Source organism: Castanea sativa, chromosome 1, assembly GCF_040712315.1.
Source record: "Castanea sativa cultivar Marrone di Chiusa Pesio chromosome 1, ASM4071231v1".
Lineage (NCBI taxonomy): Eukaryota > Viridiplantae > Streptophyta > Magnoliopsida > Fagales > Fagaceae > Castanea > Castanea sativa.
The window spans coordinates 85,688,927-85,709,769 of record NC_134013.1 but is presented as its reverse complement, the minus strand read 5'-3'; the positions used below and the strand labels follow the sequence as shown (position 1 = coordinate 85,709,769).

The window sequence follows — 20,843 nt, the reverse complement described above, 5'->3', positions numbered from 1 at the left end:
AAAAAAAAGGTAATTTAAATATTTATTTATTAGTAATTGAAGTGACACCAAGCCAACAACATTTATTGCTATATTGGTTAGGAAATCTTTTGCAGTAAAATTTGTAGTAGTTTTAGCATTTATTAACCTAAAAATTACATGATATATTCATTATGATTCTTGCACTTGTCCTGTCTCCTTTTCTCTTTCATGTTTCATCTCTCTTTAATATTGTTGGATAAGAAATTATGTGTCAAATGCATTATGCTGCCATCGAGCTTTAAAATTAGAGATTGTCAAATTACCGATTCTCCAGTTTTTGGAAAATGAGTGAGTTTATTTATTTAATCTAACATGGGTGACTGGTTGCATTAATCCTAACAATCTTCCTGCTGAGTTCATTAAGTCCTCACAGATAAAAGCTTCTGCTTCGCTTTTGTTATTTGATGTAATACTGTTTTATTAGGGGAAAATAACCAAGAAAATAAACCCAATCGCAATCGCTAGCCTCTATATATATTGGATACACTGAATGTTATAACCAACAAACTTTATGGTCAGTTTTTTCGGTTCTTCTAGTAAATACTAAATACTATTCATAAAGAAGTTGAATCAGACTAAAGAGCCAGAAGGAATAAATAATTAGGAAAATTTGTATTTTCTGATGAAAGAAGAAGGAAAATTTACAAAGAATTGATGTGTTTCTCATTATTTATACATAGAAGTCATGAAAGAAAGAAGGAAAGAGCGCTCTTGAAATTTTACAACAGGCACTACAAAATCAAAAACACTGTAGTAAACTCACACTAGAGGCCCCTTTTTTTCTAAAAATCAAAGGCTTCGTCAACCAAACAATAATCAAAGTCCCAAAAAAAATGAATAAATCAATAAATAAATAAAACACCCCAAAAAAACCAAAAAATTATCAATCATGGAGAGATTAACTTGAAGCTCCCCGGCAATATTGAAGCTCTAGTGAAATTTGTCTCTCTATCTGAAGTTGATGATAGAAATTAGCAATAAACATATCTGCTCTCTTATCAACATCATCTTCGGATGGAAAGCTTATAGTCCTTTGAATCCCTGATCTTGAAGAGCCTACTGAGTCTTCGGAATCTATTGTATCATCATCACAAGCTGCCCTCAAGCCCGGTCGATCCCTGAAGTTTATTCGTTTGCTCGAAGAAGAAGCATGGCCAAGCACCGATGCTAGACGCCACTGGTTCATGTTAAAATCTAACAGAAACCTTAAGTTCTTCACTGCTCTCTTCAAGCGTGTTAACAAGGATAAGTTGCTGTCTTCGCCCATGTTGGAGAATTGCATGAAACACGTACCCTCTAATTAAGGATGTGTGTAGTTGAAAAGGTATGTATTAATTGCAAAGGTTTCTGTTTTTGGTAAGGATTTGGATGTGTTGCAAAGTTTGAATGAGGTATAGGATATATAAGAGGGGTCGATTGTATTTATATACTGCGAAAGAGAAGAGGCTTGTGTTTATCATAAGGATACGCGAAATTGCAAGGTGATGGGTCAGTGTTTAATGGAGTACCTAGTCAACAAGTTTGATCTTTATGTTTGTAGGCTTGGTCAAAAAGTAGATTGGTTCTCTATCAAATACTACAGTATTAGTTTAGTGTTTTTTTTGGGTGGGACCGTGGGAGTCTAACAAGACTATCAGTTTTGTTGTTGGTATACTTTAAAACAATGTTTAATATAGCTTATGATCCTATTTTTCCTCCCCCACAAAAAAAAAAAAAAAGCTACGATGCCGTTCAATAATATTATAGATTTATAATTATGGAGTGGCTGTCTCCTTAAAATCTGTTAAAGATGTTTAATTAATTAATTTGTTAATATATATATATTAATTTGCTGGGCTATGTGTATTGTGTAAAGATTAATGTGAAGTAAGATATATGAGATTTGATTTTTCCCAATTTTTTAATAAGTTTGCTCATTGTGTAACCCATTAGGCCTCATTTTTATCAACTTGGGGACCACAATCTATCTTTTTATAAGGATGATGATGAACCGCTTTTCCTTCGTTACTTTGAAGTTTGAATCTTCATATTCTTTTAATAAACTCATTCTACTTATTAAAAATAAATAAATAAATAAAGATTATTGTGAATATTGCCACATCATTGAGTCGTCACTAAGTATCTAGAAATGGTCAAGGACTTGAAATATATTTTAAAACAAACTAAAAAAATAATAATTATTGCTTTTAAACTACTTAGGTTATGTTTGGTAATAGTTTTTGTTTTTTATTTTCAAAAACTTGTTTTTGAGAATATAAATAAAAAACAATTTTCTTGTATTTTTTAAATAAAAAATATGTTTGATTAGTTGAAATTAAAAAGATAGTTTTTTGAAAAAAAAAAATACTAAAATATGTTGTTATTAAGATTTGAACTATAATAATAACTCATTAAATGAGTTAAACTCATTAAACTAAATACATATTTTTATTGACTTTTAAAAATTAGAAACTAAAAACAGTCTTTTGTATATTATTAGTTTCCTTCACAAATTGAGTTTTAAGAATAGTTTTTATTTTTGTCCGTTTTGGCTTGCAAAACAAGTTTTTTAGTTTCAAAAATAAAAAATTGATTTTAAAAACAAAAAATAAAAGAAAAAAACAATTACCAAACAAACCCTTAATTATTCTTGAGGGTGGTGTATGTTGGAGGATTGGAGATGAAAGAGACATCAAGATCTGGCAGCACCGTTGGCTGCCCATTAAACACCCTCCCAAAATTTCCTCGCCAGTATTAGAATCAATGGAAGAAGCAACAGTGGATTGCCTAATAAATCTGGAATCTAGAACCTGGAATCATGAGATGATCGATGGAATTTTTGTTCCACAAGAAGCGGAAATTATCAAAAAAATTCCCTTGTCAAGAATGGAAGCAACTGACTCTATCTATTGGCCGTTAGCACAAAATGGAGACTGTTCGTGCAAAACTGGATATAGGTTTCTCAGTGAGGAAGATGCAAGCCAAACAAGCATTGAACCACCAATCCATTTAGTTCGGCTATGCAAGAACATATGGTCTTTATAGTGCTTGCAAAAATTCATGAGCAAACATGTGATAGATGTTTGGGGTCATATGAGGGTGTGATCCACGCAATTTGGAGCTGCCCAACCATTTACTGTGTGTGGGAGGAGGCGGCAAGATGGGATTTCAGAGATTCCGTGATCTTTTAGAGTTGCAGCGAGCTGGTAGTGGTAGCATATCTTGGAGCACGGTAAACATCCTGAATTGTTTTCCATGATAGCTTGGTCAGTTTGGACCCAAAGGAATCAAATACGAACTGTTCAGCAACATTGCACCACCGACCAGCTTGCACAGATTGCTAAAGAAAGACTTGAAGAATATCAGGCAATCCGATTGGCAGCAACTATTGCTCCGCTTCAGTCTCCAAGTCAGCGACAGACATGGCAGGCACCACCAGCGGAGGTCTTCAAGGTGAACTGTGATTGGGGCTGTATTTTCGGAAACAAATAAGTCCGGTCTTGCCGCCGTTGTCCGGAACAACAATGGGCAGGTCGTCGTGTCACTGTCACAGCAACTGAATCAAGCGTACCAGCCAATTGAAGTGGAGGCCATGACAGAAATCAGGGGCCTTGAGTTTGTGGCAGAGCTAGGCTTGGATAGAGTGATTATTAAGGGGGATTGCAGCACTGTGATGACAGGTTTGAAGTTGAAGGATCAAGGGCTGGCATCATATGGTTTACTTAATGAGGATGCGGAGTGTCTTTGAGAATTATTTTTCGGAATTATCCTACCCTCGTGTGAGGTGGGAAAGTAACAAAGTTGCATATTTTTGGTTAAATTGACAGTTAAAATTCTAAACGGTGTAATATAGATGGAAGATGTTTCAGTATCAATTTTATCTTTTGTTTAGGTTGATTTGGCCATTACTTTGAAATAAAAAATTCAATATCATCTTTTTAAAAAGAAAAAATTACTTAATTCAATTAATTTGCTCTTGAGTTATGACAAAAAGATTGGGAAATAAGTTGCTGGAAGCGTGCATTAATTTGAAGCTAATAAACTCATTAAAATATTTTCAAATGTGCTTTTCAAAACTTTTGCACAAAAACGACATGATAGTGATTTGCTGTTTAAGCAGGTTGGTTATTTCACATTTGAGTCTTCAAACTTAGCCATTAGCTAACCCTCCTAAACTTGACCCACTACTAGATGTGACGATGACCAGCTGAGAATGGTTTCGGCACACCAAAATTTTGGCAACAATGAGCCTTTGACCAATTTGCATTGTCAGCACAACCTCTTTGCTGGAATTTGTAAGTTTGACTTTGTAATATATATATATATATATATATATATATATATATATATATATATATGTGTGTGTGTGTGTGTGTGTGTGTGTGTGTGTGTGTGTGACGATGACCAGCGGCACGCCAAAATTTTGGCAACAATGAGCCTTTGACCAATTTGCATTGTCAGCTCAACCTCTTTGCTGGAATTTGTAAGTTTGACTTAGTTACATATATATATATATATATATATATATATATATATATAAAATATGAGACTATGAGAGAAATATTTATTAGTTTGACTTAGTAACTAAATGCAAGGTTTTTAGACCTAGACCGAACCGAGAGGTCGGACCATGAAAACCGAGAACCGGATAGAAATTCAGTTTTTTAAGTATAGAGAACCGGGCATATGCGGCAATTCCGTGAACCCCTAAAACCGGGATTGAACTCCTAAAGGTCTAACCCCTTAGCAATTTTTTTTTAATAAAAACAACTTAAAACAATTTTATTCTACTTAATTAAAATTTTCATTTCTTACAAGAAATAAAACAAAATTATTATTAAAATCCTTCAAAGATATTCAACTTTACTTCAAAAATTAATCATAAATTTTAATGTTTTCATGGTTATTATTTTATTTTATTAACTTTCTTATTTAATTATTAAATATATGTTTGAAAATCATTAAATTTCCCTCACATATATAGATATATTAGTCAATTTTGCTAGTTTTATAAATTTAATATCTATATTTAGGTTTTTGTGAGGACCAAAAACTCATAAAATCAACTTCCAAACGTTACTGCTGCTTTATTCATTTAAGAGTCCTCATACAATACATTTGGTAGAGAGGGTTCAACAACAAAAAGCCCCTATTCGTAGTCTCTTGATTCCTATTTATACTATTCTCTGTTTTCATCGTAGCCTTACACCTTGCAATCTGCGGTCCTTTTCCCGTGACACTTGTCCGTCGGCAATGGAACAAGATTCCACTTTGCATCCCGCACTGTTCAGGTCATGTCCACATTAATGCGACGGATAGAGGTGATGCTCGCTAATTAATGCAGCCAGAATGGTTGTTGCCAAGCATTTAATGCAACCTTCCAAATCAGCCTAATACATCCAGATATTTGTAACATGTCCCTTATGTAGTTATCGTCCACGCCACCTCATCTTCGGGCACACCCAGAGAGACCTCATCTTTCATTCTAAATGTTGGCCTTTCTTTCTTCAGGTCCTCGGGTTCTTAGGTCCTCGGGTCCTCACAATAGCCCCTTTAATACTTGAGTTATTAATCATGTATTAATAACTAAGTTTTAACTTCTTATACACGCTTCTTATCCTTTTTATGCTTTCACACGTACAGACGTCTCTTCACTGCCCCATGATCCGCATCTGGCGCCTCGTATCCCACGATGAGGCATTTATGGCGCCTGACGCTTCTTTTCCCGCGCACGTTCTACGGTTGGATGAGAAATGTACGGTTCAGATTTTGCTCTTAATTATGAGCGGGAAAGTTACCGCTCTTATTCTTTTACCCCATTACTTCCACTTCCCCCACCCCTATAAAAGCAACTTCTTACGCTGGATAAAGCTCATTTTGCCATTTCGAAGGATTGAAAGAAAAGTGAGCTCCCGAGGACCATCCTTAAGCGATCTTCAGAGGTGTGTTCATTTTCCTTTCATTTTTTCTCTTCTTGCTTGCTTTTCTCCTCTTGCAGCGGGGGTTAATGGGTAGATACGCTAAGTTAGTGAATGCAGATGAGGCGAAGGCCGCTTTTAAGGACCGATATCGGATCCCCAATGACGTAGATATTACGTATTGCGAGGAAGAAGATATTCCACTGGTGTCTCGGCCACCTGAATCCATTTTGATTCCGATGATTGCATTTATTGAGGGGGGTATGGAAATTCCTATGGGTAGAGTAACTAGGGATTTTCTAATAAATTATAGGCTTACCCCTTCACAATGCTCCCCAAATGTCCTTAGAATTTTAGGATGCGCGGATGCCCTCAATCGAAAACTGGGAACCAACTTGACCTGGCAGGATGTAAATTGGGTATATAACTGCCAAAAAGGGGACATGACTAAATACTATATGAAGTGTAGAATCCCTTCTGTTAGGCTGATTTCCTGTTTACCCGATTCAAGCAAAGGGATGGAAGAAGATTATCTCGTCATTTCGCGCAATTGGCATGACGGATTGCATTGCCCTACCCGAGAAGGGGTACCAGGTAGGGTTCCCGAGGACTAACCTAGCACTTAGGAATAACCATATTCTTTTCTGTGCTTTACACCACATCACGTATTTGTTTTAATGCCTTCATTTATTATTGCAGACGATTACCATACTGCCCCGAATCTGTCTGCCGTGAACCGTGCTGATTTGAACAGGATTCTTCGATCGGAGATATTCGTACATAGGGACGGACAGCTCCGAGCAGCCCACCTCATCCTCGGATACACCCCCTCTACTAAACATTTCCAAAGCCCGAAGAACGTGATAAGAGCAAGAGATTTAAGGCTAGCTCAAATTGACGTTGCCGCCCCGGGATTTTTATTAGCCGTACCTCCCCCAGCAGGAATTCAGGACGCACAACTCCCTGCCCCACTTGCCGCCCAACTGATCTATCCTCCTTTGGAGCAAGCTGCTAATCCTGTCGTTGAGGTAAGAGCTGCCACGCCCGAGCTCCCTTCTCTCGAGGTGACAGAAAGACTTTGAGGTGTTCTACTGCCCAGACGCTCCCTCCAGTTCCCAACCGTCCAGCAGTCAAATGGGTTTCCAAGAAAAAGAGCCCGACCTGTTGGCCCTACTACAGGCACATGCAGGCAGCTCTTCGCCAGCAGTGTCGGTTCCTTCTCGTCCCGTTACTCCAGCTGTTACACAGGCACCCCCCTCAGAGTCGACAGATAAAAAACGCAAAAGGGGTCAGAGTAGCAAACATGTTATAGACATCGAAGAAGGGGAAAACCTTGACCCCTCTGTTAAAGATACCAGGGCTGCAAAGGCCCTTTCCAAGAAAGTTGCTCCGACTGGTTCTTCGAAAGACCCCAGTGGTGAATCTACAAGGAAAGCATCAACCTGGCGGCCCAACTTCACTCTCAGCTCAGGCAGCCCTGTTTTGGATGACGCCAATCTGCGGGATCCGAAGAAGGGAAGCTCGAGCTTGGTGGCCGAGTGTCTAGAGAAGGCTCTATGCCTTCCCGAAGACATGGCAGAGTTGCGGTCCTTCCGTAAGAGGGAGGTTTTCTTGTCTTTGAAGCAGGACTTAGCCAAGGTACTTTCGAAGTTTTTATGCATTCTAAGTATGAGTTTGATTACTTATTATGACTAACCTTATTAACTCAAATATATCATAGGCGGTCCAGGCTTCATTCATGGCTGAGGAGTGGGTAGATCATTCCCTAGATCTTGCCCGAAAAGCTTATCAAAATGCCGAAGCGGCAACGAAGGCACAAAAAGAAGCTGAGCTGAACTTAAAAGAGACCCTCACTCGCCTGTCTGAGATAGAAAAAGCTCACAAGAATGCTGAGTCGGCCCTGAAAAGCTATGAGTCGCAAGCAAATCTTGCTCTTGAGGCCCAGAAACAGGCTCAAAGCAGGCTCGCCCTCACTGTTGTCGAGCTCAAACAAACGAAAGAACTGCTGGCCAAGAAGGAGCAAGAGCAGGCTGTTGCCGAGCAAGCGGCGTATGATGCTGGGATGAAAAAAGCTTCTGACAGCTTAACTGCCCAACTTAGAGGAGTTGCCAGAGCGTTCTGCTCGGAGGTATGGGGCCGCGCTTTGGACGCTGCGGGAGTGGATGCTAACGCAGTACTCTGTATTCCCGACAACATTTATTATCCCCCTGCTTTATGCTTAGCCCCTACTCCTCCAGCGCCAACAAATGATCCTGTATTGCCTACCCCTGCTTCTGCTCCTTCCGATACCCCAGTCTCAAAGGACCCTTCTCCCCCAGCTCAGCCCGTGGACGAAGTAACTGAGGGTGAATTGGCTGAAGAGCCAAAAAAGAAGAAAAAAGAAAAAGACCCAGAGAAAAGAAAAGACAAGCAACCTGTTGCGTAGTCCTTTCGTAGTTTTTGCCTTATTTTTTGCTTTATTGTTTTTTTTTTTTTTTTTTTAATTTTTTTTTTTTTTTTTTTTTTTTACGGATGTAAGGGGCCATATGATTGCCCCGGTTTTGTAACAGACATTTGCTGAGAAATGAATACCTTAGCTCTTTTCTTCTGTTTTATATACACGTCACACTACAATATGCTGCCATTTATTTGTCATTTTGTATGTGTCCAGATAAAAGCTTACATGAACTAACAATCATCATTCCACTACGAAGTAGTTCATTATACTTGTGATTTTAAGAAACACAAAAAGTTTGACCTGGGCACCATAATTTCACCACTTGACCTTCTTTGACGTTTGAAACGGAAAGTTTGAGGTTCAATATGCTATTGAACAACAAGGCTCAATGATTTGTTTTATGTTAGTGCTTTACATATTTGAGATTTCTTTAGCCGTGAACTTGTTGGACTTACAATTCCTGTGTGATGGTTTGCAAGTGATTAATTTTTCTTAGACTTGTAGCCCGAGGAGCCGAACAAGCACTAAGGTCATTTTAACACTTAGGTTTTTGCCAGTGACTAATTTCTCTTAGACTTGTGGCCCGAGGAGCCGAACAAGCACTAAGGTCAGTTTAACACTTAGGTTTTTGCAAGTGATTAATTTCTCTTAGACTTGTGGCCCGAGGGGCCGAACAAGCACTAAGGTCAGTTTAACACTTATGCTTTTGCAAGTGATTAATTTCTCTTAGACTTGTGGCCCGAGGAGCCGAACAAGCACTAAGGTCAGTTTAACACTTATGCTTTTGCAAGTGATTAATTTCTCTTAGACTTGTGGCCCGAGGAGCCGAACAAGCACTAAGGTCAGTTTAACACTTATGCTTTTGCAAGTGATTAATTTCTCTTAGGCTTGTGGCCCGAGGAGCCGAACAAGCACTAAGGTCATTTTAACACTTATGCTTTTGCAAGTGATTAATTTCTCTTAGGCTTGTGGCCCGAGGAGCCGAACAAGCACTAAGGTCATTTTAACACTTATGCTTTTGCAAGTGATTAATTTCTCTTAGACTTGTGGTCCGAGGAACCGAACAAGCACTAAGGTCATTTTAACACTTATGCTTTTGCAAGTGATTAATTTCTCTTAGGCTTGTGGCCCGAGGAGCCGAACAAGCACTAAGGTCAGTTTAACACTTATGCTTTTGCCGATACAGAATTGCCGATACAGAATTGAAACGAACAGAAGCCTCACACAAAAGGAGATTCTTTTCTTAATAATAATATCGTCGTAAGTTATTTACATTCCAAGGGCGAGGAATCACCCCTCCATCCAGATCCTCTAAACGATAAGCCCCTACACCTGCCATTGAGGTAATTCTATATGGCCCCTCCCAGTTAGGACCCAATTTTCCCCAGGCGGGATTCTTTGCTACCCCCACTACCTTTCTTAGTACCAAATCTCCTGGTACCAAGGGCCTAGTCCTAACTCCCTTGTCATGTGTCTGCTTGAGCTTCTGCTGATAGTTGCCCATCTTCACATTGGCTATTTCTCTACTTTCCTCAATAGTATTCAAACAATCATTCATCAGATCATGATTGCTCGCTTCGTCATACTGGTCGGACTTCAGGGTGGGAAAACCTGACTCTAATGGTATTATAGCTTCCATTCCATACGTCATTGAAAAGGGGGTCTCGCCTGTTGATCTTCGGGGTGTAGTGCGATAAGCCCATAATACATGAGGTAATTCTTCTACCCAGCCTCCTTTAGCGTCATCCAATCGTTTCTTCAAACCTGCCAAGATGACTTTATTTGTTGCTTCGGCCTGTCCATTTCCTTGGGGATAATACGGTATGGAATATCCATTTCTTATTCCCATTTCTGCGCAGTACCGCCGGAAAACCTTGCTATCAAATTGAAGACCATTATCAGATATCAAGGTGTGTGGGACCCCGAAGCGAGTTATGATATTTTTCCAGATGAATCTTTTTGCATCTACATCCCTAATGTTGGCTAATGGCTCGGCCTCCACCCATTTCGTGAAGTAATCCGTGCCGACGATGAGCCATCTCCTATTACCCGTTGCCCGAGGAAACGGCCCGACGATATCTAAACCCCACTTAGCAAAGGGCCATGGGCTGGACAACGGATTTAAGTTACCTCCTGGTTGATGTACATTGGGCGCAAACCTTTGACATTGATCACACTTCTTGGCATACTCTTGAGAGGTTCTCTGCATGCTTGGCCACCAATACCCTTGGGTCATGGCTCTATGAGCTAATGATCTTCCTCCAGTGTGGCTCCCACACACACCCTCATGCAATTCTTCCAGCAGAGGTTCCACGGCTTCAGGATGTACGCAAAGGAGGTACGGACCTGCATAGGAACGCCTATAAAGTTTTTGCTCCTCCGATAGCCAGTAACGGGGTGCGCTTCTTCGTATCTTCTCGGCCATTTTTCCATCTTCAGGTAGTATTCCGTGCTATAAGAAAGCTATAATTGGGTCCATCCAGCTTGGGCCTACATGAATGCTGTGAACCCGTACTGCCGGGATGCTTGTCAAGCTAGAGGACAACAAATCCTCCACCATAACCATACGCGGTAACTTCGATCCCAGCGAAGTGGCTAACATTGCTAATGAATCAGCATGAGAATTATGTCCCCTTGGGACTTGCTCTATCTTGAAACTGTCAAACAAACCCAACACCCCCTGGACTCGTTTCAGATAGCTTTTCATCCGCTCATCTTTTGCCTCAAACTCTCCATTAACCTGCCCGACCACCAATCGGGAATCACAGAACACCCTTACTACTTTGCCTCCCAAATGCCTAACCATCTGGGTGCCCACTAAGAGAGCCTCGTACTCGGCCTCATTATTAGTTGCTAGGAATCCCAACCTTAATGACTTTTCAATGACTAGTTTCTCGGGGGATATCAACACAACTCCTACCCCGGCTCCCTTTCGATTTGATGCCCCATCCGTGTAGACTTCCCATGGAGTGATATTTTCCGTTCCAATGGACATTATTGTCATCACGGCATCTTCGGGGTGAGCCTGACCGTCCGTGAACTCGACCACGAAGTCGGCAAGGATTTGCCCTTTGATAGCTGTCCGGGGCATATACTTGATATCATAAGCTCCCAGCTTGGTTCCCCACTTTGCTACACGACCCGTATAATCCGACTTCCGCGTGAGAGCTTGTAGAGGCAACTGAGTGAGTATTACCACAGTGTGAGCTTGGAAGTAATGAGGCAATTTCCTTGTTGCGTGCAGCACGGCTAGAAGCGCTTTTTCCAGCAGTAGGTATCGCTGTTCAACTTCTTGCAAGGACTTGCTGACATAGTATATTGGTTTCTGGACCCTGTCATCACTCCGTATTAAGACAAGACTTACGGAGTGATTTGTAACGGCTAGATAAGCATATAGCACTTCTTCCTTCTCGGGCGTCGATAATATCGGCGGTCTAGATAGGTATTGCTTTAAATCCTCAAAAGCCAAATTGCACTCGTTAGACCACTGGAAATCTTTCCACCTGTGCAAAAGGCGATAAAATGGGCGGCACCTGTCTGTAGACCGTGAAATGAACCTGTTCAAGGCTGCAATCATGCCAGCTAACTTCTGCACCTCTTTCGGGTTCCGAGGGGGATGCAATCCTAAGACAGCCTTAATTTGGTCAGGATTAACTTCAATGCCCCGATGAGTAATCATGTACCCCAAAAATTTTCCCGAGCCCACCCCGAAAGAACACTTTGATGCGTTCAAGCGTAACTTATATTTTCTTAACACCGAGAAGGTCTCCTGCAAATCTGTCAAATGGTCTTCTGTCCTCTTACTTTTGATTACCATATCATCGATATAAGCTTCCATGTTACGTCCCAACTGCGCATCAAACATTCTGGTCACCATTCGTTGATAAGTGGACCTCGCATTCTTTAGACCAAAGGGCATTACTCGGTAATGGTAGTTACCATTCGGGGCACGAAAAGCCGTCTTCTCCTGATCATTCAGTGACAATGGGATTTGATGATACCCTTGGAACGCATCCAAGAAGCTCATTCGGGGGTGCCCCACAGTTGCATCCACCAATTGGTCAATTCTAGGAATAGGGAAAGGATCCTTGGGACATGCCTTATTCAGATCTGTGAAGTCAATACAGACTCTCCACTTCCCATTCTTCTTTTTTACTACGACAGTATTGGCCAGCCATTCAGGATAGAAGATCTCCTTGATCGCACCGGCTTGCTTTAGCTTACCAACCTCCTCTTTAACTGCCTCGGCGTGCTCTTGAGATGCTCGCCGATGAGGCTGCTGTTTAGGCGTCGCATGAGGGTTAATATTCAAATGGTGGCAGATAACTTCTGGATTAATTCCTGATACATCATAAGTCGTCCATGCAAAAACATCAATATTATCTCGCAAGAATTGAATCAACTCTTCTCTTTCCTTTGTCGGCAGCTTGGATCCGACTTGAAAATACTTCTCTTTATCTTCCCCAATAATTACCTTGGTTAGCTTCTCGGCAGATCCTTCATCCTCAACTAAGCCGACTTCCCGAGCAGCCTCCTTTAATTGCTATGATGTCTCAGGAACTTCCCCTTCCAACGAACCTCGGCCTGTGCGAATAGTGGCAGACATTAGACATTGCCTAGCCACCGTTTGACTGCCATGTAACACTCCCACGCTTCCCCCAGTAGGGTACTTCACCATCACGTGTAAAGTTGACGAAACTGCCTCCATTGCATGCAACCACGGTCTAGCCAAAATGGCCGTGTATGGAGAATATGCCATAACTACTATGAAGTTTACCTGTACTTCGGAACCCTCCACCTGTACGGGCAGCCTAATCATTCCTCGTGGGATCACCTGGTTTCCATCAAAACCGACCAAGGGATGGTCGTATTTTTCCAAGTCCTCCTCTTTCAACTTTAACCCATTGAATAGGTCCGGATACATAATCTCGGCACCACTTCCATCGTCCACCAAGATTCGTTTCACATCATATCCCCCGATACGAACTGTGACGACCAATGCATCATCGTGGGGTTGAAACGTTCCTTCTTTATCCTTATCAGAAAAACCCAAAGTAAGCGTCTCCGAGGATCTAAGTCTTTTATTTGTTTGATGATTCTCTTCCACGTCCTCATTCCCACACTTGTTTTGAACGGTCATGACCCGAGAGGGTTTCCCAAAGTCTCCTCTCGGTTGGGTCAAGATGACGTTAATAGTGCCTAAAGATGGTTGAGGGGTCTGACCCCAAAATTTCTGAGTACCAAGTTGTTCCTGATTCCCATTCGGCTTCGCCAATAAATGATTGATCTTCCCGTCCCTAATCAATTGATTTAAATGATCACGCAACGTCCGGCACTTCTCCGTGGTATGTCCCTTATCCTGGTGGTAATGGCAGTGGAGGTTTTGGTTCCTCATGGATGCATCTCCACTCATTTTGTTTGGTGGCCTAAAATATGGCTCATGCCGAATTTTCTCCAGTATGTGATGTACAGGTTCCTTAAATAGTGAGTTAACTAGAGGAGACTCGGCGATCCTCGGATGGCTTGTAAAGTCTCGCTTGGGCCGAATACCTTGAAACCCCCCTACCCGAAGATCCTTCCTCTCTAGACACCCTTTCATTTTGCCTTTGCTTTGCATCTGATCCTCTTCTACGCGCTTATATTTATCTATCCGATCCATAAGCTGACGCATGTCTGTCGCGGCCTTCATTGTCAAAGACTTCCTTAAGCCATGCTCCGTGGGAAGACCCACCTTGAAAGTTCTCACAGCTACACTCTCCACATCCCCATCAATTTCATTATACGTTTCCCAGTATCGGTCAGAATAGGTTTTGAGTGTTTCACCTTCCCTCATAGACATAGACAGTAGAGCATCCAAAGGTTTTGGAATCCTTGTACAAGTTATGAACCTTGCTCCAAATGCCCTAGTCAATTCCTCAAAAGACCTCAGGGAACTTTCTGCCAAAGCATCAAACCACCTCATAGCCACGGGCCCCAAACTGGCGGGAAAAACTCTACACATCAATGCCTCATTATTCGAATAAACGGCCATTTTCTGACTAAAATGACTAACGTGCTCTACAGGGTCAGTCCTTCCGTTATACACAGTAAAGATGGGTTGGGAAAACCTACGAGGTAGCTTGGCCCTGTTTATCCTTGCCACAAAAGGGGATTTGGCAATTTGTCTCAGGGCTTTACCCATTGCATCACTCCCGTCCTCGCGATAAATTCCCTCAGTATCGGGCATCCTTGTCACTTTCAGCTGCTTTGCCCTAACGCCCGAAGACACACTAACACGGGTCATACTTCGAGTAGGCTCAATCATTGGGGGATGACTTCCTCCTGGGTTTGCTTCCGAACTATCACTGGAAGAGCTAGCATTACCCTTACGTCTCCGCTTCTTACTATCCACGCGCTTGCGTAAGTACGCTATCTCAGATTGCATCTGTCGCAATACATCGTCGCGAGACATGTGCCCCTCAGTTAACGATCGTTGCTCATCCCTCTGACCGCCATCATATTCCTTCACCACCCCCGAAGCATGTCCTTTCCCCTTGTCACGCTGGAGACTTACAGCTACGTCTCTGCGTCGTGAACTTACTGATTCTTCCCCTTCTAAATACACCTCCGCCATACACTTCTAAATGGAATATGCTATGCTGTTGTTGTTCCCACAGACGGCGCCAATTGTGAGGACGAAAAACTCATAAAATCAACTTCCAAACGTTACTGCTGCTTTATTCATTTAAGAGTCCTCATACAATACATTTGGTAGAGAGGGTTCAACAACAAAAAGCCCTTATTCGTAGTCTCTTGATTCCTATTTATACTATTCTCTGTTTTCATCGTAGCCTTACACCTTGCAATCTGCGGTCCTTTTCCCGTGACACTTGTCCGTCGACAATGGAACAAGATTCCACTTTGCATCCCGCACTGTTCAGGTCATGTCCACATTAATGCGACGGATAGAGGTGATGCTTGCTAATTAATGCGGCCAGAATGGTTGTTGCCAAGCATTTAATGCAACCTTCCAAATCAGCCTAATACATCCAGATATTTGTAACATGTCCCTTATGTAGTTATCGTCCACGCCACCTCATCTTCGGGCACACCCGGAGAGACCTCATCTTTCATTCTAAATGTTGGCCTTTCTTTCTTCGGGTCCTCGGGTTCTTAGGTCCTCGGGTCCTCACAGTTTTAATTAATTATTAAATTAATTATGACATCATCATAGTTCGACCTCAGTTTGATCTCAAAAACCTTGAACTTCTCCTTTTTACGGTTCAATGAACGGTCCGGGTCTGAAAACCTTTAACTTCTCCCTTTTACGGTTCAATGAACAGTCCGGGTCTGAAAACCTTGCCCAGGAACACTCTGAACTGAAAAAAAAAAAATTATATATAATAATAATAATTTTTTTTTGTTTACCCTTTAAAAAAAAAATTTGTTTACCCTTTAAAAAAAATTAGGAACACCCTCAAATAAAAAAAAAAAAATTATTTGTTCTACTTTCAAGCAAAAAAAAAAAAAAAGCACAAAAAAAATGTGAACTAAAATCTTTAAAAAAAAAAAAATTGCAACAGAGCAAGCCCACCTAGAAAAAAAGCCCAACATCAATCAGTAAAGCAAACCCAATCTAAAGAAAAAAAAAAAAAAAAGGTAAAGCAAACCCAACAGATTACAGTAGCAAACCCACAGATTCTAAAAAAAAAAAAAAAAACCCAATATATTGAAATCAGAAACCAACGAACAACGCTTGAAAGAAAGAAAGAAACCTAACCTAAAGTCTAAAGAAAAAAACCTAACCCATAAACCCAATATATTGAGCTCTAGAACGGCAGAACGCTAGAACCAACGGATCGCCGGATTGGAGAAGGAGATCGCTAGATTGAGCCTCAAACTCGAGCTCTAGAATGGCAGAACACATCGGATCGGAGATCAAATCGGTCTTCCTTGCCTCGACGTGCTGTCCGAGTCCCGACAACGCCACCCCTCAGCCTCAGGCCTTCCTGCTCCCTCAACTTCAAGGTATTTCATCTCAGTCTCAGTCTCTCTCTCTCTCTCTCTCTCTCTCTCTCTCTCTCTCTCTCTCTCTCTCTGTGTCTCAGTCTCTCTCTCTTCATCTTAGTCTCTCTTTATTAATATTTACCCTGTTTTTGGCTTTATCCGGTGTTGGTGTTGGTGTAAGATGTTGGTGAGATTATTAATTGTCTTTTAGTGTTGGTGTTGGTGTCTTTTGGTGAGATACAATAAATTGGCTTTATCTGATTGGCTATAGTCTTGTGATTGGGGGTCATGGGGCATTGGGGCTAGTCTATTGAATTGGGGGGTGGATGGGGGCATGGGGCCAAGGTAGTGCAAGTGTGCTGTGTGCTGGTGCTAGTGCAAGTGTGCAACTAGTAATTAATAAATATGGCTGTGTGCTATGTGCTAGTTGATTAGTTCAACTAATGGTCATAAAATATGTAATAAATCACCCGTTTTTAGACTTGGACTTAAGCTATACGGCATATTTTTGTGCTGCACAATTTATTGACTTTTTTTTTTTTTTGTTAAGTAATAGTGTGATATTCCAAGTATCAAACAACCATAGTAATTAGTTGAACTAATTAATTTTGTTTGTTTGGAATATTAATTAACCAATAATTAATTGGGGAAAACAACTAATAAACAATAATTAATAATTTAATTAACCAATATATTATAAAAGACAAACAAATTAAATTATGTTAGACTAAACAACAATTAATAATTTTATAATTAATGAAATAACAATATAACAAATTATAGTTTATAAAAGACAAACAAATTAATAAAACAACTAAACAACAATACATTTGGGAAAAATTCCTAGAGTTGTCATTGGGAAAAATTATACTTCTTAATGAACACCCTGGGAAAAATTCTAGAGCCGTCATTGGGTGCTGGGTCTTTAGTTGAAGTAGTTGTTTGATATACAGTTGCAGTGAGCAGGGATGTTAGTTGTTTGAACCCATCTCATATATATATATATATAACAAGTGGTCAATGATCAACTTTAAAACAATGTAAAGAAGAAACATGGTTAATGTGCATTTTGGGTAAGTGAGATCAATGACAGCTCCAGGAATTTTTCTCAAGGTGTTCCTTAAGAAGTATATATTACCCATAAAGTTTGTCTTTTATAAATTATAATTTGTTGTATTGTTGTTTCATTAATTATAAAATTATTAATTCTTGTTTAGCCTAACATAATTTAATTTGTTTGTTTTTTTATAATGAATTGGTTAATTAAATTATTAATTATTGCTGTTTAGTTGCTTTATTATTATTTTTACTAACTACTAGCAGTCTAGCACACACCCCACTGTGCATTAGCACACAATAGCACACACCCCATGTGCATTATCCATGGCTCAACCAACTACCTAGTGCCTAACATAATTTAATTTTGTCTTTTATAATGTATTAGTGCCTGCCTCTACATGCCTTTACTTCCCCAATTCAAATATCTCACCCCATGGCCCCATCCACCCCCCACTTAAAAGGCAAGAGTCACAAGAGGAGCCAATCAGATAAATTCACAATACACTAAAAGACAAACTCACCAACACACCAACGGATAAAGTCAAAACATGGGCAAATAATTATAAAGTTATAAAGTAAAGCCGTAAAGCTAAGCCAATTACAGTTCAGAGAGAGAGAGAGAGAGAGAGAGAGTCTCATTTCAGTTCAAAGAGAAAGCGCTCTCTCTCTTAGACCACAGTTCACAACAAACCCAAAGATGTAAAGGAGAAAAAGAGAGAGAAGGAAAGTGTAAAGAACTTAAATACCTTAAGGGAGGCCTGAGGGGCGGCGCCGCGAGTTGCGGCAGCACGTCGAGGCAAGGAAGGACTCGAGGCCAAGCGTCGCAAGTTCTGATCTGATCGGCTGATCTCCAATGCCTGATGTGCTCTGTTGCTCGAGTTTCAGGCAGAGGCGCCGTCGCACCGATGTGCTTGGTCCATTGGTCGTTGTCATTGATGAGGTTTTGTTATTTTAGTTTTTGCTTTACCATTTGATGAATTGGCAAGCGCGTATTGGGTTTTGGTTGGTTGGTTGTTTTTTTTTTTTTTTTTTGAGAATCCGTTGGGGTTAGGCCAGTTGGGTATTTAGTTAATAATTATTTTGATTTAAAAATATAGTTGGGGTTGGTTTTGTTTAGGATTGATGTTGGGCTTTTTTTCCCTAGGTGAGCTTGTTCTGTTACAAATTTTTTTTTTTTCCAGATTCTCTATTACAATTTTTTTTTTAAAGATTTTAGTTCAATTTATTTTGAGTTTTTTCTTTTTGCTTGAAAGTAGAACAAATAATCCACCAAAATTTAATTTTATTGGCGTAAAATTTTTTTGAGAGTGTTCCTAATTTTTTTAAGGGTAGATAAATAAAAAATTTTAAATTATTATATATAATTTTTTTTTCAAGTCAAGGTAGTCCTGGGACCGTCCTGACCTAAACGTGGCGCTGCCACTAAGTGAGATGAATGAATAATAACTTATTAATTCAATTGACTTTCTCTTTATGACTCAAAAAAGTACCTAGGACAAGTTGCCTAGCTTGAAGCTAACTCATTAATTTTTTTTTTCAAATTTGCTTTTCAAAACAGGTTTAGTGGTTCAACAGTAATCTGCTGTTTAAACTTTAAAGTAGGTTGGGTATAAATTATTCATATTTGAGACTCCAAACTTAGCCATTCAAAGGCTTCCAACCGATAGAATCTATCAAGCTCTCCATCCAAATAAATAAGGTATTTATTCAACACAAGCAAGCTTGGCAATCGATTCTTGAAGAAAAAGAGAACTCTCCCTCATGGAAGCCTCCTCCTCTTGGATGGATCAAATGTAACTTTGATGCAGCAGTGAAGCCTGATAAGGTGGTGCTGGCAGTGGTTTGCAGAGATAGCAACGGAACCATAGTAGCAGCACAGTCTCAGGAAGAATGCCCAGGTGAGTCCTTATGGGCGGAATCTAAAGCAGCTCTCTTAGCAGCTAGTTTGACTCATAAAGAAGGTTTCATTGGAGTTGTGATAGAAGGAGATGCCCAATCTGTGATAAAAGCTATCATAAACCCATCTACAACTCCTCACTAGTCCATGAATGCTATTATAGAAGATATCCGTGTGATTCTAAACTCTTTTGTATGTTGGAATTCCTCTTTTGTTTTTAGAGACTCTAATGTTGTAGCTGATTCCCTAGCCCAATGGGCATACTTTTGTAGCAATTTTGGGCCCCCCCCCCCCCTTCTCTGTAGTTTCTGGGTTTATGGAAGGAGGTGAGGCTAAGTCTCTCCCCTTCCCTTGCTTCTGTTTGTTTTCACTCCCCCTTTTTTTTTGTGTTAATATATTGCCTTATTCAGCAAAAAAAAGAAAAGAAAAGAAGGCTTCCAACCCTTCCAAACCTGACCCACTACCAGCTGTGATGATCAATTGAGAATGGTTTCTGCATAACTCGTGACAGGTTTCAAGTAAGCCACTAGTCCTCTGTCTTTTTACCTCAAACATTCAAAATAAATTAATTGATCAATTAGTAAAAATTGATGAAACTTCAAATATCGATCCCAATTAGCGGATGGTCTATCATAAAATTAATATACAACTTACAACCATTTAAGTCAAATAACTTCAATAAACTATTACTAAAATGGAAATAAAGTCTATAATTTCCACAAAACATAGTTTTAAATATGCATAGTGATATGGAAAACAAAATTATACGCAATAAGAAAAAGACCATATATTAATGCCACAACATCACTCAGAACAAGATAACCCCATTGACCATCTAAAGAGCCTCCGCAGGGAGAAGCTCAACTAGAGAACATTCCAAGCTCAAAGCAGCACTAGATTCGAAGTGGCAACTACTTCCCCATTATAGAAAACCTTAACCAATGGTTACATGCCAACTAATCACAAAAATAATGTCATAATTAACTAGATACCTAAAACAGTTATCTAAGTGATATTATAAATTTTACTAAATTAGACTTACAAATTAACGTGTCACTAATCACAAAAAGGAAATTTAAATATTTATTTATTAGTAATTGAAGTGGCACCAAGCCAATAACATTTATTGCCATATTGTTTAGGAAATAATTTGTAATAAAATTTGCAGTAATTTTAGCATTTTTCAACTTAAAAAATATATGATATGTTCATTATGATTCTTACGCTTGTCCTATCTCCCTTTCTCTTTCATGGTTTCAGATCTCTCCTCGTTAATATTGTTGGCTAAGAAATTATGTGTCAAATGTATTAGGTTGCATTAATCCTAACGATCTTCTTCCCAAGTTCATGAAATCCTCACGAATATAAAGCTTGTGCTTAGCTATTGTTATTTAATGTAATAATGTTCTATTAGGGAAAAAAAGACCAAGAAAGTAAACCCAATCGCAATCACTAGCCTCGCTCTACTTTGGATACACTAATGTTATAAGTTATAACCAACAAACTTTACGGTCAAATTTTTCGCATCTTCTAGTAACTACCATTC

The 20,843-nt window shown here is 39.9% G+C and overlaps 1 protein-coding gene across 1 annotated transcript; it reads right to left on the bottom strand.

Annotated features, from left to right (window-relative positions):
- Positions 1-919: 919 nt before the first annotated feature.
- LOC142636145 (uncharacterized) lies at positions 920-1,288 on the bottom strand. Its single transcript, XM_075810249.1, has one exon. It carries the CDS (start codon positions 1,286-1,288, stop codon positions 920-922), a length of 369 nt encoding a protein of 122 aa, XP_075666364.1.
- Between the last annotated feature and the right edge of the window lie 19,555 nt (positions 1,289-20,843).

Coding starts and splice junctions, on each gene's coding strand:
- LOC142636145 (XM_075810249.1), bottom strand. CDS start 1,288: ATGGGCGAAGACAGCAACTTATCCTTGTTAACACGCTTGAAGAGAGCA.